The sequence below is a fragment of the Centrocercus urophasianus genome, unplaced genomic scaffold (assembly GCF_019232065.1).
Source record: "Centrocercus urophasianus isolate 14NV4802_14NV808 unplaced genomic scaffold, USGS_Curo_1.0 seq_24, whole genome shotgun sequence".
Lineage (NCBI taxonomy): Eukaryota > Metazoa > Chordata > Aves > Galliformes > Phasianidae > Centrocercus > Centrocercus urophasianus.
Genome location: NW_024884800.1, coordinates 8,793,550 through 8,810,911, shown reverse-complemented (window position 1 = coordinate 8,810,911; position 17,362 = coordinate 8,793,550). Strand labels below are relative to the sequence as shown.

At 41.9% G+C, this 17,362-nt stretch overlaps 1 protein-coding gene across 2 annotated transcripts in view; it reads right to left on the bottom strand.

The window, feature by feature from the left end:
* HDX (highly divergent homeobox) overlaps positions 1–17,362 on the bottom strand; it is a 36,118-nt gene that overhangs the window by 18,600 nt on the left and 156 nt on the right. For both annotated transcript variants that reach the window (XM_042825291.1, XM_042825292.1), the window contains exons 2-5: positions 15,398–15,544; positions 12,830–12,976; positions 7,538–8,659; positions 3,700–3,753 (exon numbers count right to left, since the gene is read on the bottom strand). In XM_042825291.1, the coding sequence (XP_042681225.1) occupies positions 3,700–3,753; positions 7,538–8,659; positions 12,830–12,976 (1,323 nt within the window). In that variant the 5' untranslated portion in view covers positions 15,398–15,544. The remainder of the gene's footprint in view (positions 1–3,699; positions 3,754–7,537; positions 8,660–12,829; positions 12,977–15,397; positions 15,545–17,362) is intronic.

Below are 17,362 nucleotides of genomic sequence, written 5' to 3'. Positions count from 1 at the left end.
GCAATTTCTTCTCCAATGGCCAACACTGCATCTCTTTATAGAAAGAACAGGCTAGTCTTCAGCCACACACAACTGACAGAATTTGCTTTACTGTCACTAAAAAAAAAAAAAAAACCTTTAAAATCTTGGACTGACTTTTCCCTTAGCACTATCAGCAGAAATATCAGTCAGAGTATCCCTGAAGAGCCTGCTGTCTGTGGACTGGAGTCCTGTGTGCATTTCCACCCAACCCACTAGGACTCCCAGGATACACACTTCTCCCTGGGGAATTTAAAATAAATAAATAAGGATGCAGCTGGAGGCCATAATTACCAAAATGATTTGGAGGGCTGGTTTCTGAACACTAATTATCCCCATCTCAAGATTTCCTCTGTCAGCACACGAGCAGATCAGTACCTATCACATGGCACTTCCAATCTTAAGACAAAGAAACATACCAGAAGGCCCCCAGCAATATGGCTAGGAGTGAGCTGTTAAAAATGTTACCACCAAGTCTCATTCACAGAGCAGAAGATACAGAGAAGAACACAATCTGCAAAGCCTTCAGACAGACACGTGCTTGAAGGTGGACTGCAAACCATTACAGCTCCTGTACCACAAGCATGCAATCGCAGATTTCTGGAAGAGACTTTTTGCACTTCGCTCCACTGTTTTAGTAAGCCAGATGCTTGCTCTGAGGGAGGCAGGACTAATAAATATTTCAATATTGGCATACAGTTTTAAAATAAAAAGGCTTAACTGAAGTGCACTTGGTTTTAACCCCTGTGGGTTCCCACTTTACTTAAAAAGCCACCCAGAGATAGTTTTCATCAGTACACATAGGCTCACTGTGGCTGTAGTTTTCATGAGGTTTTTAGGTCACAACCCAACAAGGAACTTTATTCAGCAGTTGTACTGACATACCCACACCACCAATGTCTGCCACACACCAGCTGCCACTGCCGTTCCCTCAGATGAGCAAGTTCAGCTGGTGGCAGGACTCACAGCAACACGGAGCTGGATCTGGTCCTTTACCTGATCCAAAGTGCATGACAAAGTGCATGTACTCCTGTGACAGACTCTGAGCAGAACACTTTAATGCCAGTGTCTCTAGAATTTTATGGAAATTGGCTGTAACGGCCCGGTGATCTAAATGCAAATGTTCGTGACAGAAGCTCTCCACTTACTCCACAGTACAGAACTCCATGTTTTTGAAAGACATTCACATGAATAACAGAGTGATAGTTCTACTCTAATATTCACTAACAGTCAGGATTACATCATTCTAGAGCACAGCTGAGCAGAGCAGCAAGAGTTTCTGTAGAACTGTAGTTATTTGACTCGATGCAGCTGAAGGACAAGGAGAGGAAAACAAATTACAAGGCAGAAGATTAAAACAAATTCAGAGCATCTAAAACACAATCTTCTCTATTTTAAACAAAATACAGATCAGCCTTTTTGCTTCTTGAATGGTAGTAATTGCCATAATCACAGTTCTACAACTGCATGCATTCTATTTCTGTTTCTTCATGTTCTTTCTTCAAAAGAATTTCACATTTGAAACTGAAGTTTCCTAAGAAATAGGAGACTTTCCTGTCTTTCATTTCCTTACACCTGTGTACATGTATCAGTTCTGGAGTGCCAAACCCACAACTACATGGTCATTACCCTGGTCACCTCCAAAAAAATAAAACTTCGGAATACCAACGCACAAGCCATCCAGTTCCTCGATTGCTTATCCAGCTCACTCTACATAGATTCATCTACGGAGAAGTCCTACATCCCAATTTAAATCAGATAAGGGTAAATATTGCCATCAGAAGTAATTCATCTGGAATGACTAACAGAAAGGTGAACGCTTCCTGCCCTGCACAGCAAAGGAGAAGCTCCGCTTATGGTTCACTCTGTGCTGTGAAGATTACTGCCTTGGAAGTGTACCTGTTGCCTCTCAGTCATAACATAACCTCCCTGAGACATCTACTGCAATTCCTTACATCTGCATTTTCCCATTAGGTTCATCCCCAGATGGCAGTGCAGCCTTCATAGAGCAAAAAGAGGGGGAAATAAGTAAATCAATCAGTCTTGTGCTGCATTCTGGTTGAAAAGGGATGGGAGAAGTAAAGAGAAACAAATTCTTTTACATAGAGAATTCAGAGCAAAAATGGATTGGAAAAAATAGTTCACATTGTTAAACAGGTGATTAAAATTACAGTTTATGGAGAGAGGCAACGCTTAAGCAGCAGCAGCTGATGTTAATGGAAAAGCCTTCCCTTATGTGGGTATTCCCAAATACCTAAGGCTGGAGAAATGAGAAGTTGCAGTGCTTACCTCCAAAATAAGAGTGAGAGTATGGTGTGCTGTGGGGAAAGACAGCTATACTTGAAATGCCAGAAGGAAGTGGATCCACCAACCCCTCCCCAGGAGACTCTACCCCTGGAGAGATCTCACTTGCAAACAGTGAGCAGACTGGCACAGTAACTTCCCCTGCTACAGAAGGAATCAGTCAGCAAATCTGTAGCTCATTAGGAGATAAAATGTCCCAAATATCTGCAAGAAAAGATGTCAGCTGCTCACTGAGCTGCTCATGTGCCTGCTCAAGCTTCAAGAAATTCCACACCCACGTTTTCTCTCACCCATCCCTGTCATATGCACACTACATACACTGAAGCCCAGGTGGCAAGCTAATTACCGGAAGTCCATGCAAATGTTTTGTGTCTCATTAGTTTGTACATACAGAAAAGAAGAAATTGATAGGAAAAAATGCAACATGCTCAATTGTTATTCCCTACTGAAAAACATTTTAAGTCTGTCTGATACATAAAGTATCACAAAGTCTGAATGATAGCAAAGAACAGATAAGTATTTTCAGAAACAAATTCCATGTTTAGAATCTTTCTTAAGTTATAATTTTTTCCTGACTCAAAAGCTGAAGATGTCCTGCCTAAACATTATCCACTGATATTAAACTGAGGACACAAGAGGAGATTTGGTGTTACTCCCAATAACCTTGCAGTTGAGGGCTCTGCACTGGACCAGGACAGAATCTGCCGCACGTGGCTGCAATCAACATCAGTAACTGCCTTCGTGCACCACTGCTACTCATACCACAGAGATGGAAAGCGTACAGGAAGGAGCATTTTGGCACTATGGTGTCATAATGAAATAAGAGTGCCAGTGTAAAAATTCACAGCTAGTTCTTGCTGCCCCACCCTCCTCATCACTGCTGCCTACTCAGAGCTATGCTCATCTGATCCCAAGTACATTCAGCTCACTAAAACCTGGAAAAATACAAACTCAGCAGAAAGAAACTCAGTGGAAGAGATGTATCTGACAGGTCAGATGCTTAATTTGGATTACCTTGCAATTAGATACCAGCACCAGTGTTATGGCTGGGGTGGCAGTGCACCCATAGGGAGCGTGGGTGGAATAAAATTCCTCCTTTTCAACTGTGAAGCGCTGTGAAACCACGTCAGCCAGCTCCTGAGACTGTACTCGAGGGCACTGACTGCCTGCTTGATGTTTGAAAAGGTCATTAAATGATAGTGGGACGGTGCCTTCCAGAAAAAGGCTACAGTCTCAAGAAAACTTGTACATGGAAGGAAAAAAAAAGAAAAGATGGAATGTACAACAACAGGACTTGATATTTCCAAGAATACATTTAGATAAAGTGTCTCATTCCTGTACCTGATGTATTAGATACTTGAATGGAAATATACTTACTGCTCTTTTCCTGGAACAACCTGTAATCCAAGGCACAGTAAGGTTTCCTGAAATCTGTAAAGAAGGGGAAAACAGAACAGAAAACAACAGCAGCTTAGGTTGCTATGATAACAAACAGCAAGCAACTTCCAGAAGACTTCGATACTGTGCATTTGGTCCTGATAACAACATTTAAGATAAACTGAGATTAAGAAGCAAAGCGAAGCCGCACTTAGCATTACTGTTACAGGACTAAAAACAGAACTGCTTCCTCACATGAGAGTGACAACACAACGGCAATTCAGATACTTATGAACTTTTGCTGTCTCAAAACTTACAGTTCAGAATACATGTTTACATCTCATAACTGCACAAAGCTTGAAAGATTAAGCAGACCAGAGTTAGTCCCGGGCCTCATGTTTAACAGCACTGTTCTATTTTCCAATTATGGCAGTTAAACCTTCAGAATAGAAAAAAAACAAAATCCACCAAGGCATCAGTAACTGAATTCTTCAATGTCAAATACCAAGAATTTGCAGAGTAGGAGAAAAACTAGGGACATGAGGCTAATGAAGGAAGAGGAATGGGTATGAAGGTGAAGGCTAGCTTCCTTGATTCTCATCACTCCTCCATCATTCCTAGACGTCAGACTTGTTACAAAACAAAATAAAATCTTGTACTATTTTCCCTGGACATGTGCAATGTTTTATAGCCTGGAATATTTTAGGCTTATTTAGGATTCCATGTCAGCTTCTGCTACAGACGAGCAATGCTTCAGAGAATAAACACAGCTCGAGAGATTAATCAATCTCATGTCATTACACATGCTGTACATGAGGAAGACAAATCTCCTCCTGATGACTCTATCAAGTACACTAAAGTTTTTGTATTAGGGAAATACTCTAATAATGAATCTTTCAGCATGGGTCTGACTGAATACAGAATAGCTGGTACAGTTTGTCTGTTGTCCAATATCTTCATTCTCCAAGCTTTTAGCTGAGTGCTGAGGGTTACCTAATGGCAGGCTCTCATTACAGCACAAGGAAGGTTGAGGAAGAGAGCTAGAATTAAACACCTTTCCCTCCTAAAAGGAAGTCTGCACCAGCTTTCATATCTAAATTATTCATTTCTTAGTAGCACACATTTTAGAACCAAGTTACAACTATTAAGATTTGCTGTCCCACACAACAGCAGTGCATTCCATAGTCATACAGTTGGCTTTTCTGAGACTTCCCTGTTCAGTCGTTCTGTGTTTTTTCCCTTGCTAAATTAACTACGATGCGAAGCTGATTTGGATCACATGTAACACTAGTGTGTATTCTTATACCTCAGAAGAGCAACAAATTTCAAGTGGAGCTTCAGAAAACAGTGCTTTTCTGTAACAGTTAAGTGGAAGGCACACACACACTAGTTCTGACAGATCTGATGTCAAATACAGTACTTCAGTGTAACTATCTGAAAGACAACATACATGGAAACATACACTGAAATCTGAAATGGCACTAAAAGTGGTTATGCAGTACAAGGTCCCTGCACAGCCTTTTCCCAGTTCACCTGTGGATTCCCTGTCCTGAACTCTCAGCACTGGGACCATTCAGCAGCCCCCACCACCCTGAGCTGCTGCATGTCCTGTGGAAGCGGAGGTGGCAGGCAGTGCTCCTGCAGCCTGCTCCCTGCTGCTCTCCCCAGCATTCCCACATGCTCTCTCTGATCACACCTCTGCAAGCATCCTTAAAGTGAACCTTAGTAATAAAGAAATAAGTACTATCTATATATCTATATATACTACTCTGCCATCCTTGCTGCAAGATTTTGAACTTTCCCTAGAAGAGTATGGGGCTAAATTAGATCAGTGCTTCAGTGTGTATAACAAAGTAATTAAAACAAACAAACAAACAACATACATACTTTCAACAACGTTTTTGTAGGGCTGGGGAAGGAAACTAAGGATAAATCCCTACTCAGCCCCGAGGACCAGTAAGTACAGCCTCTCCTGCTCAATAAGCTCAGCACCAAACTAACAAAAGTTAGTAGGTTGAACAATTTGCTTAGCAAAACTGCTCAGGCATTAAAATCAATCATTTTATTAAATTTATTTCCAGTTTACACTAAGATGAATTTGATTAACTGAACCAGTAAGAAAGCTACAACTAATTGCTGATTAGATGCCCCACCAACATACAGCAGTAATCACTTCATCAAAACAACATCACACGTTCCTACCTTTGAAGAAGCATCTGCTTGGATGTTTAACTACTCTCACAATCACATAACTCAAGTTTAATCTGTTTTCAAATTGAGGAAGATATCCCTGCGTTTAAGGGTTTTCACTGTTGGCGCTGCTCTGAAACGTGCTCTAAATCTCAGCAAGGAATACAGTGATCAGAAGTCAGAGCCACCATTCCTTCAAGGCAGTACAGGATCCGTCCAGCTTGTAGGACACTTTTCCTCTGCAGTTTCTACAGAACCATGACATGCCTTAAGACCACAGCTTTTATCTTCCCCTATAAATTCTAATACTGAAAAGTGCCATCTTAATATTTCACAGAGTGGATTGCTACAGCAACAAATGCATTAACAGCAACCTTCCCAGTTCTTTCAAGGTTTAAGAGTGCGTAAGGGCAAAGGATGCCACAGGAGATAAGATTTTCTGAATCCGAGGTATATTCCTAAATCCAAAGGGCAAAGGGTTTGTGAAAGAGTCACATGGAAGTCAAATGCTGTAAAGAATTCCTCACTTACCAAAAAATAGGTACATCATTGTAACAGAGGACAAAAGCATCAAAGAGACACCAATAAAGTAAGTTACAGAGACATCCCTGATCTGATTTATACCATACTACATGGCCAGACAGAATGGTTCATGATAGGTGGCATTTAATCTATAAAGAGATTCAGGCCCTACCCCAAAGTATTCCAAATCCAAGTTGTTTTGTTGTTGTTGTTTTTTTAATTTCTAATGAAATTTGAAAAGAAAGAAAGAAAGAGAAAAACATACTGACAGGTTTTCAAAAGTGAAATAAAGCGCTGAGAGCACACAGCTGGATGTATCCATACTGCATTCCAGTAAGTGAAACTTTTCTCTACTGCACAGAATCCAGCCCAGAATAGTTGTGATTTCTGGTGAGAAGGGGCACTTAAAGACTCAAAAAACCTTTTCTTTCAAACTCTGACAGGATACAGGGACAAGTTGGAAAGAAGAGGGGGAAAAAAAAAAAAGACAGAAAAACCACCATATATCCTATTATTCCCTATACTGGTGAACAACACACATTAAAAGATGTTTTTTTGTATGGCTCATCTTCAGGATAAATTAAAACAGAAATAGCATGCAAAAGCAATGAGTAATACCACAGCCTGTCAGTCATAAGACATTGATGGAAGAGCTAATCCAACCTGACATTAATAAGGGCAAGCAACTGTACAGCACATGGATGAGGGTGTGATCCCATGTTCTGCCCTGTGCCACATGCAAAGTATGTCTGCAGAGAACCAAAGGGTACAGCTGTGACATGCACCGGTACGCCAAGTCAGGACACAGGGCTTTAGCACGTATCAGCAATTGCAGGTATGATCCCCATGTAAACAAAGTTTATCTACTGAATACACAAAGCCCACGCTGCCCTTCAGTATGTGACAAGCCACTGCAGCCACAGGCTCAGCTACCCAGATAAAAGTGCTACCATACCACAGTCCTACCTTCACTTTTAATAAGGAATTACCTCTGTTGAAAGACATAAATGGAGCACAGCTTACAGAAATACAAACCTACCACTTATTAGCTAACAAATTCCAAAGATAACAGTAATTATCAACGACCTTGTCTTCAAGATTTGCAGACAGATAATTGACAGATTACCTGGTAATTATTTTGGTTTTGTGACAGCCTCAGTTGATTTGAAGATGTAAAATGAGGAGAAAAAGTACTTCTTGATGTATTAGCAGTGTTATATAATGTACTGGATGTATGTAATGAGGTCCGTGCAGGCAAGTGGTAGTCTCTGCTGTGATACAGCATACTGTCAGGCACGTCCCTGGCATTCACCATCTGAGAACTACAGCTCACATTTCTTCCTGGCCCAGATAAGGCTGCACTTTGGTTCTCCACTCGAACAGAACTGCTACTTTCACAGTATCTTGAATAGTTTTGTATTTGTGCTCCCATGGATGCTAGTTCTTCTTCTCTAGCATATTCATCATCCACATCTCCAGTTTCCATCGCAATGGACAGAGAGCTGCCTTCCACTGAGCAGTGCTTCTGTGCTGTACTTCCTCCCACAATTCTTTGAGGTTGATCTGTAACCGCCAGAGAAAACACCTCGCGGATTTCCAGGTTTTGTGTGCTACAAGAAGGGTCCCTAGTGTTAGCCCTTTGTCCAGGGGGCACATGCGATGCAAGGGCTGCATGTTCTGGTTTTTGTAACCTCTGACATCCCATGAGTTCAGCTTTGCAGGGTCTGTGGCATATCATTGGTTTCTGAGGTAACACCAACTCTGCAGTTTGGACTGATGAACCACCATAGCTTTTTTTTGTGTGACTATAAATGGAGTTCGCAGAATTCAGTACACTTGTTTGTCTAGATAAAATAATCGTTTTTTCCCCTACTAATAGTGAGGCATTTTTACAGTGTGGTATTTGTCGCCCTATAGGGATGTGCTGCTGCTGAAAGTCTGAGTCACTTTTTCCTGGTAGTCTTGGAATAGAGGTTTTATGTATTTCTGCCATTGAAGCACTTGTTTGCTTGGTGGATCCCTGCCTACTGGATGAACTAGCAGGACTGTATATACCAGTAACTATTACATCGTTATTAGAAGAGGTCCAAGAAGACTGCTGACTTTGGGACCGAGCAATATTTACCACATTTCTAACTGCTGCTTCTGGCGGTACCGAGGGAGCAGCAGGGGCAGCCCCTGGGGGAGCACCTCCAGATTCTACAGCACTCTTGCTGCTCATCTTCCTTCTTTTATTGCCAACCCAGGTCTGCAAACAATAACAAACACATGCAGTAAGTAAGCAGAAAACATTAGCCAACTTCAGTTTTAAAGCAGAACTGATAAAGTGTTAAGTGTTGAAATGACCATAAATCATTTAGTGTTACGCAGATTCTGAACAACTCAAGGTAGAAATCCATGTCTCTCAAGCTTGGGACTCACACAGGAATACACATGAGAAGCCATCTTGACTTCAAATCTCCAGTTTCTCAGAATCCCTGAGACTGTATCATGCCTTCTATCCCAAGGCTATCCTTAAGATTAATTCCACTGGCACCCCATCACTATTTTCCCTAAATATCAGTTATTATATTTAGCACTTTGGGGTGCCAAACCTTCACTGAGATATACACCTAGATTTACTTCTAAAAGAAGGAAGATTCTGTAACCAAGTAATGGACAGACACAACTCTCAGAACTGCCTTGAACAGAAACCATTACTTCTTGAATTCAGGTTAAGAGGAAGAAGAGAAGAACAGGAACAACTCCTTCTGATAAAACACTTTTGTAAAATATTTAAACCTACAGAGTAATTCCTCTTCTGCCAGCTGCACAAGACAAGATTAGTACTGGGGTTAGACTGCAACAGAAGTTTGCTATGATGGGCATTTCTGAAAGTGACAATGACCATACATAGATACATTTTTCAAGTAGGTAATTCTTCCTCTGCTATAAGAGTTGAGCACAAGATCCTGATGTTCTAAACACAGAATCACAGAATTGTAGGGGTTGGAAGGGACCTCCAGAGATCATCGAGTCCAACCCCCTGCCAAAGCAGGTTCCCTACACCAGGTCGCACAGGTAGGCATCCAGGCAGGTCTTCAACATCTCCAGAGAAGGAGACTCCACCACCTCCCTGGGCAGCCTGTTCCAGTGCTCCGTCACCTCACTGTAAAGAAGTTCTTGCACATGAGGAAACATGAGGAACACAGAGGAAAGTTTGTCATGCAAGTAACAAACTAAGGTACAGCTAAAGGAACTTAAGGGGAAATATTAATTCAGTGCTCCAAGATAAAGAGAATCAACCTGGTGGAATCATCAGCTCTAACACTAGAAGCATAAGCACCATTTAACTGCTCCTGGAAACCTACATGATCAGCAGGGCAGGACTTGCTTCATTCTTTCACCACAGTATGTTTGTGCTGAATGTGACAGTATAAGTAAGCAGACATAAGGGCCAAAGAACTTAAAAGAAATAATCCTTTAGCATCAGCTTCTGCTGGTTATTATACATAGATAAACAGTCATCTGTACCACTCTGGTTATCATGTGCCTTGGTTTGGTTTTACATGTGCAGCACATCTCAGCACTGAGCAGCCGAAACAAGTTGATTTAATCAACAAACCACTTCATCCCACTACAAGGTAACAGCACTGAGTACCTTTCTCAGATTTCCACTTCATCACGTGGAAGAAGGCAAGATTTCTTCATACATTAACACCTGTTCACAGAATCACAGAATGGCCAGGGTTGGGAGGGACCTCAAGGATCATGAATCTCCAACCCCCTGCCACATGCAGGGCCACCAACCTCCCCATTTAATGCCAGACCAGGCTGCCCAGGGCCCCATCCAATCTGGCCTTGAACACCTCCAGGGGTGGGGCATCCAAAACCTCTCTGGACAGCTGTTCCAGCACCTCACCACTCTCTCTGTAAAGAGCTTCCCCCTAAATCCAACCTAAATCTCCCCTCCCTCAACTTAAAAACATTCCCGTTTCTATTGGGGAAGTAAAGAGATGTTCTAGAGCAAAATACACTCCCCTGTTTTAAACAAATATCTTGATATCTTGGGGGGTTGGACTCGATGATCTCTGGAGGTCCCTTCCAACCCCTACAATTCTTTGATTCTGTGAAATTCCTGATCCATTCTACTCATGTTCCTCATCCAATTTTATGAAGTGCCTAATTTGAAGCATGATTTATTACATCAATCAAATCTCAGTTACTTGTTTTAGAATTCTGCTTCACAGAACCAAATTTAAATACATGAAATTAGAGCTGCAAGTCTCAAATTATTTCCTTTTATTGCTTAAAACAATTTTAGAAGATCAAATTTATTTTTCATTATTTCTTCTCAGTCAGCAAACTTTTAAATCAGAAATTATTATTAGGGATACTGCACATTTTGATCCAGGGAAAGAGACATCCCCCTGAACTTCAGACTGTCCCATAACCTATACACACGCCGAGTGGCTGAGTGCTACTGTTTTTTAGTTTTAACCAGTTCCACCCTAAATATGACAACAAGATGTTCTCAGGATCTGCTTCAAGAGATATGGAAGAACAACGAAGCTCTGTGTTCTGTTACAGTCACATTTACTGTTGTACTGAGGGGAGAACCACACACTACCACCCAGATCAGTGCTCCTCAGCACTTGGTGATAACAGCTATGAAGATTGAAAGCTGGAGAACATCTGCACTTTAACAAGTCATACCTGCTCATACTTACTGCAAAGCCAACCAACAGTAAAAATATACTAATATTAATCAACAAAACCACGCCATTCAAACCCTGCATGGTTCAACATTTCCATTAAATTTGAAGAGGGTAGAGGATTGTCCTAGAAGCAATCTTCCAAGTTTCCTAATTTTGAAAGGGAGAGACATTTTGTATGCCTCACAGTGATAAAACCTGCATATGTTCCCACCAAATCATAACACACCTTGAGATTAGGAAAACCAGATGCAGTTCTCTGGGACAGGGTTACAGAAATCCTCACTTGGGAAATGAATTAGTTTATTTATAGAGTTATGAAATTTGAATTATAATATACATTTAGGAAATTTGTGTTCCTCTTACATCTGCAAGCGTCAGCTGCAACCTACACTTCATTCTGTTCGACAGCATACAAGGAAGCACTAATCCTGGACCAAAAGTCTTACAGAAAAACAAAACAGCACGCTGCTGAGAGGCAAAAAGCAGAAGTATGAAGAAGAGAAAGGTAAGATCATAAAAAAGTAAGACAAATGCAGGACACATGGTATGTTTCCATTTCAGTTCACAAGTAGGAAGAGTTTACGTTACGTGAAGAAGGGCTCAGCAAAGAAGACAACTAAAGAAAAAGGCTGTGACACATTACTGCAGTAAGGATAATAGAGAAGGGAATGGTAATAGGAAGATGGAAAGTGAATGAGGAGTGCAAACAGAGGTGAGACTGGCTGCCTCCTCTGGGTCCTTGAATCAGAGTAAAAATAGAAAAATAGGCACAACTATACCATCAGCAAACAGATTCCTGCTACAAATCTCCATCTGTGAGTTAGAATTTATGGGTGACTTTCAGAGCATCCTGAGCTGAGAAAGTAACCTGAATATTTCCAGAGTATTCTGAGAGAGGGGAATCTAGTTAAGAATTAAGGGGCAGAAGCAGCTGTTGTATATCACAGGCTCGTCCAAGAAGCATTAAACTGGTCTCACTTTCTCCTCCTCAGTGCCCAGTGCTGCAGCACCTACTGCTAGCTTCACTACCACTGTTATTCCTTCAATTTATGCTCCATGATTTCTATTTCTGCTACAAGACAACAGCCATTTTACTGTTCAGTGTTTCACAAAAGGATTCTTATTCCCTTTCCCATGTGATTCACAGACTTTGGAAGAGCTCCTGTTAGCACTACTGACATTCTTCTGTAAGAAAACAATGTAGTCACTGTAAGTAATAATGTGTGACATGGAACATCAATGTGGCAGCGCTTTCTATGAAAAACTGTGATATTTTTCCCCAAAATACATCAGGTCATAGAAACTGCTTTACCTTAAGAATAGTTTTCTACCAACACGACCTTTCTTTGGTACAATACACTGCACTAAGTTTCTATAGGGAAATTCCATTTGCAGTTTAATTTAAAAAATGCAGCCAACAAGAGAAATCAACAAGAGACAAAAACAAAAAGACGAAAACAAACCACAACCAACAACAAAACAAACACTCCTTGTGCCACCAAGCACCTGCTTAACACAGCAATCATGCCATGACATTTCAGTCTATAAACAGGCTCACTGGATACAAATGCACACGTCATACAAGTATGAAGTCTGCCTTACAGACACACAGGAAGACACTCCAGTTCTCTGAAGATATTTGGTGTGAAGGAATGAACATGTATAACTTAAAAATAAGGAACTTACAAACTCACACAAATTTGGAAAGCCTCAGTACTTACCCTGACTACACTGAAGTCCAGTTTTGTTTCTTGTGCACACTGCAATATGAGCTGAAAACAATTTTTACTTTGATTTGTCATTCCATTTTCATAATAACGCTGTAATATCCTTTGCTGTTCTACAGTAAATACAGAACGCAGATTCATCTAAAAATAAAAGAAGATACTCTGAAAGTTGGAATACAAATTGTAACGCAGAATGCATAAGCACTTATTTATGCTTGTGATAATGTTAAGCACTGACATCTTCTCCTTATGCAATCCTTCACCAAAACTTTCACATCCTTTCAAAAACAAATAAACAAAAACCCCTGAAACAGCAACACTGTTACGGTCAGCATTCCTTTGAGACAGACTCAAGTCCAGCACCACATGTTTGGAACGCCACTGACAGAATTCCCTAAGAAAGTATTACATTGTATTGCTAGATCCATGAACTTCCAATTTAAGTCAAAATCTTTCACTTTCACTTAAAATAAAGAAAAAAAAAAAAGCATTAGGCAAAACAGAGCATTGCAGCAATATTGCAGATGTGTCCCTTCCTCTACCAAAGTGAGATACATGATCTGAGAGAAGAATGCAGGTTGCAGTCTGGCATGAGGAGTTCCCACTGACTCTGGCTTCAGCAAATCCTACACTACTATGGCTGGTCATTCGTACTCCTGCTGTGTCAGCACTTCGCAGCTGCAAGGTCAAAAAGATCAGGGACCAGAACTGGAGACCGACTCAAAGAACAACGACAAACAAACAGAAAGGTCACAGGCAGCACGGACCAGCTCCCTGCCTGGGAAGCCACAGCTACGTGGGGCTATGGTGGAGGCCCAAGGGCCAAGGCAACCTTTTCAGCAGCAGCTCAGTGGCTGTGTTAGACCAGGTGCAGCTTCATGGCACATTAAAATCATTCCTGAGATTGGAAATTGCAAACAAATTAATACAGAAGAGATTCCATAGAAGCAAAGTGAATTTTCACATTAGTTATATGCTCTAGGCAAGCCAGTAACATACAATCCCCTGGTTATCTATTCTGATTAGAATTACTGAAATCAGCAAGTAAAGCCCTACCACCACAACATTTCCAAAATAGGCCCTTTATTTTGTTAAACAAAATGGAGCCAGCTGAGACGATGCAATCCACTGTCCAGAAATAGCCCACATCTGACTTTGTGCTTCAGGAGGAGAGGGGGAAAAAAAAAAAAAAAAGCCATCACCACAAGTTGGGTTAAATATTCACTTCAAAATAAGGCAGAATGAATGGAAGAATCCATACCAGAATCTTGTAGGACAATAAAGTGGATGGGGGAAGTCTTAGCAGTTACCAAGCTTTTAATTACTATTTTTGGAAATTTCAGAGGAAAGTAGTAGAGTAGAAATAGGCCTAGTCCTTGCAGAACATCTAATGGAGCAAACAGAAAATCATTAAGGGTTCAAAAGCACAAGCAAAATTTACTGCATTCTTTTCAGCTCAAAAATCAAAGATGATTTTGTAATCACATTTTTACCTCTGTTCCTAATTCTTACTTTATATTCTCAGTCAAGTGCATTACTACCAAAGTCAGGCTTTGCCAGAGTTATGCACCTCCCAGAATCTGTATTTTAGTTATTTTCAAGCTGGGCAAAGGAGTGACTTGCTTTGAATGTTGTGCTGTTGAAAAGAATTGGTTGAATAACAAACCAATAAAGCTCATAAAAATCTGCTTTCTAACATTAAGATCAATCTTCCAACCTCCCCCGAGGACGCACATGATGATTCAGTCACCACCTGATTTATGCTACCTCTAAAAACAGAATCATGGTACGCAGAGTTGGAAGGGACCCACACAGACCACTGAGCCCAAACCCTGGCTCCACGCAGGACCCCCCCAAAATCCAAATCCCAAGTGTGAAAGCATCGTCCCAAAGCTTCTTGAATTCTGGCAGCGTGGGGCTCTGAGGAGCTGATTTAATTTTGACCTGGGGCCCCAAAGCAATTGGCATGGCCCACATTACACTTCCGTGTCTGTTACTTTCCCACTACTTGTGGTTCTGTTTCAGAAAAAAAAAAAACAAAAAAAAAAACAAAAAAAAAAACAACCACAAATCTCAACTATATGGATTGCATATTTAGCAAAATCTCATGTGACACGTGAGCTGTTCATAGCAGGGCAGGAAACAGAAATTCTCACAAAGACCTTAGATTACACAGAACAAGAGGAAGAAAACCACCTGATATGAAGGTAATTGCTGATCAAGTCATTAGTTTCCTCCTTTTGACTTCCTAATTTCTTTGAGAAGTATTACCTGTTTAGCATCAGTTTTCTTAGTTATACAGAACAAGATATTAATTCTTACATTTTCTTTGATATCAGAGTTCCCTGACTGTTAGTAGAAATACACACAAATTGGAGATAACTTCAGCGCTGACGTTACCTAGCAGTAATTCAGCCACATTAGTATCAAGGGAATCAGCAGCTCTTACGTCTCCATAATGAATTTGGTATTATTCAGGACAATCTGTAACACCAAAGGATGTAATCTCTGTTTCCCAATTTGTGTACCTACAAAGTATACCAGTTTGTTTAGATTTCTCACCTTTATCTTGAACTGCAGACTCCACGTTAGAAATCCACATGGATTCTTATCATAATTTAATTTTAATCTTGACTCGTCAAGCTTAGAGAAGACACGTAGGAGTTTTTTGGAAAACCAGGCGTCCAGCTGGTGGGCAACACATTGAAACTGAAATGAGAATTTGTTTCAGAAAAGAATGCTGTGAAATTTGTGAAATTAGGGCTGAGCAGTATGCAAAGAGAAAGCCCATGAACCTTCAATAAGAGCTTGGGGTAACAAAGCCGTGTTTGGTACAATTCAACATCTGCCTGCTCTGCTAATAAAATGAGGCAGCTTTGGCATGCATGTTGATGTTTAAGTGACAGTGCTGGGAACAATCTACAACAAATACAAAACTAGGTTTGCTGAATTTCCTTCACAATTGTTATGAGCCCTAAGCCAACAGACATCATTCAGCTTTCCATCCCGGTAATCTCCCACTCCTCAATCTACAATAAGCCCACCGAGATAAAGACGCTGGACTTCGTTCCCTTTCTAAACTGAATACTAATTGAAAAAAAAAATATATTACCAGTAGAAGCCCTTCTCTAAATGCAGTGGTTAGGGAGACATAAATGCACTCTGAGTGCTGAAGCCAGGCCCTGGGGATCTACAGCTCGTAACACTAAGAATGAAGATGGGTACTGCAATGCCCTTCAGTTTCTTCAAGGCTGCTGAATATGAGCCTCGGGAAGAACAACCCTACTGACACATTTCAGCCTGTCACACTTGCTCCTCATCAGAGGAAATCAAGGTTATTTCTATGGCTGAACTTCTTTAGACAACGGTTCAGCGACTTTTCCCAAAACTATTTACCATCTTTGCCTTCTTGTGATAAGAGCAAGCATGAGTGAGAGGGGGGAACACAGAAGAATTAATGCCAGGTTGGCTTATGAAGCAGTACTGCATTCTCTTTATGAACTGTATGCTTCATGAACAGCTGTGCCCCATGGGTGGCCATAACAACTCCATCCAGCACCTGGAATCAGGAAGCTCTCCGGGCAGCCCAAGGATACCTGGTGTCAAGGAGTATCACAAGAAAAGAGGGAATGCTCCTGTACTAACAGCTCTGTCTGGAGAAACAAAAACAAGTGTATCCAGCAGCTACTCATCTGTTCTGCCATGACTGCTTCAAAGATTTTGGGAAAAAAAATATATAAAATGAGAAGCAGCAACAGAAAGAAAAAAAAAATACACATTTGTTGTCATTTACAACATTTGCAGACATCAAGAAGACGTGAGGTACTGAGAGTGCTGAGCCACACAGCCTCACGAGGCAGAGCTCTACCCTGACAATGAATTCCTCTGAGTGCCGGGAAACACAAACTTATGAATGTCCCTGTAATTCCAAACAGAAATTCATCTTGGACCTGAAATCGTACTTAGGAATGCTTTCACTCAGAGTACATGACGCTACAAGGACCTGCATAAAACATATTTAAGTTACAAAGCCGCCAGGGATTCACACGCAGTGACAGAAGGAAACAGGTGCTTTTGGTTGCTTGCTTGCTTCCAACCTGAGCATTAGCAAGAGAAGGAACACGAGAAGCAAACGGCACCACGGCCGCAACGCCCACCCCGCCGTGCAGCAGAGGGCGGTGACGTGAGTTCCGCGCATGCGCACACTCCGCCCTGCCGCTCTCCCGCCCGGCTCAGCGCAGCGCGCAAGCGCAGTCCCCCTCCCTCAGCCGGCCGCAGCCTGAACCCGCTCGCGCCGCGCTGAAGTGCGCGCACGCGCAGCGAGAACCTTTCCCCGACGCACGCACGGAGCGCGCCGAGCGGCCGTGCGCGTGCGCGCTTCCCCAGCGGCGGGTGCGCAGCGCCTACCCGTGCGGGGCCGCCCGGGGAGGCGCAGTGCGCGTGCGCGGCCGAGGCGGGTCTGCGCGCGAGAGCGAGCCCGCGCGGCCGCCCTCCCCCACCGCCGGGCCGCCGGCCCCGGGGCGCCTC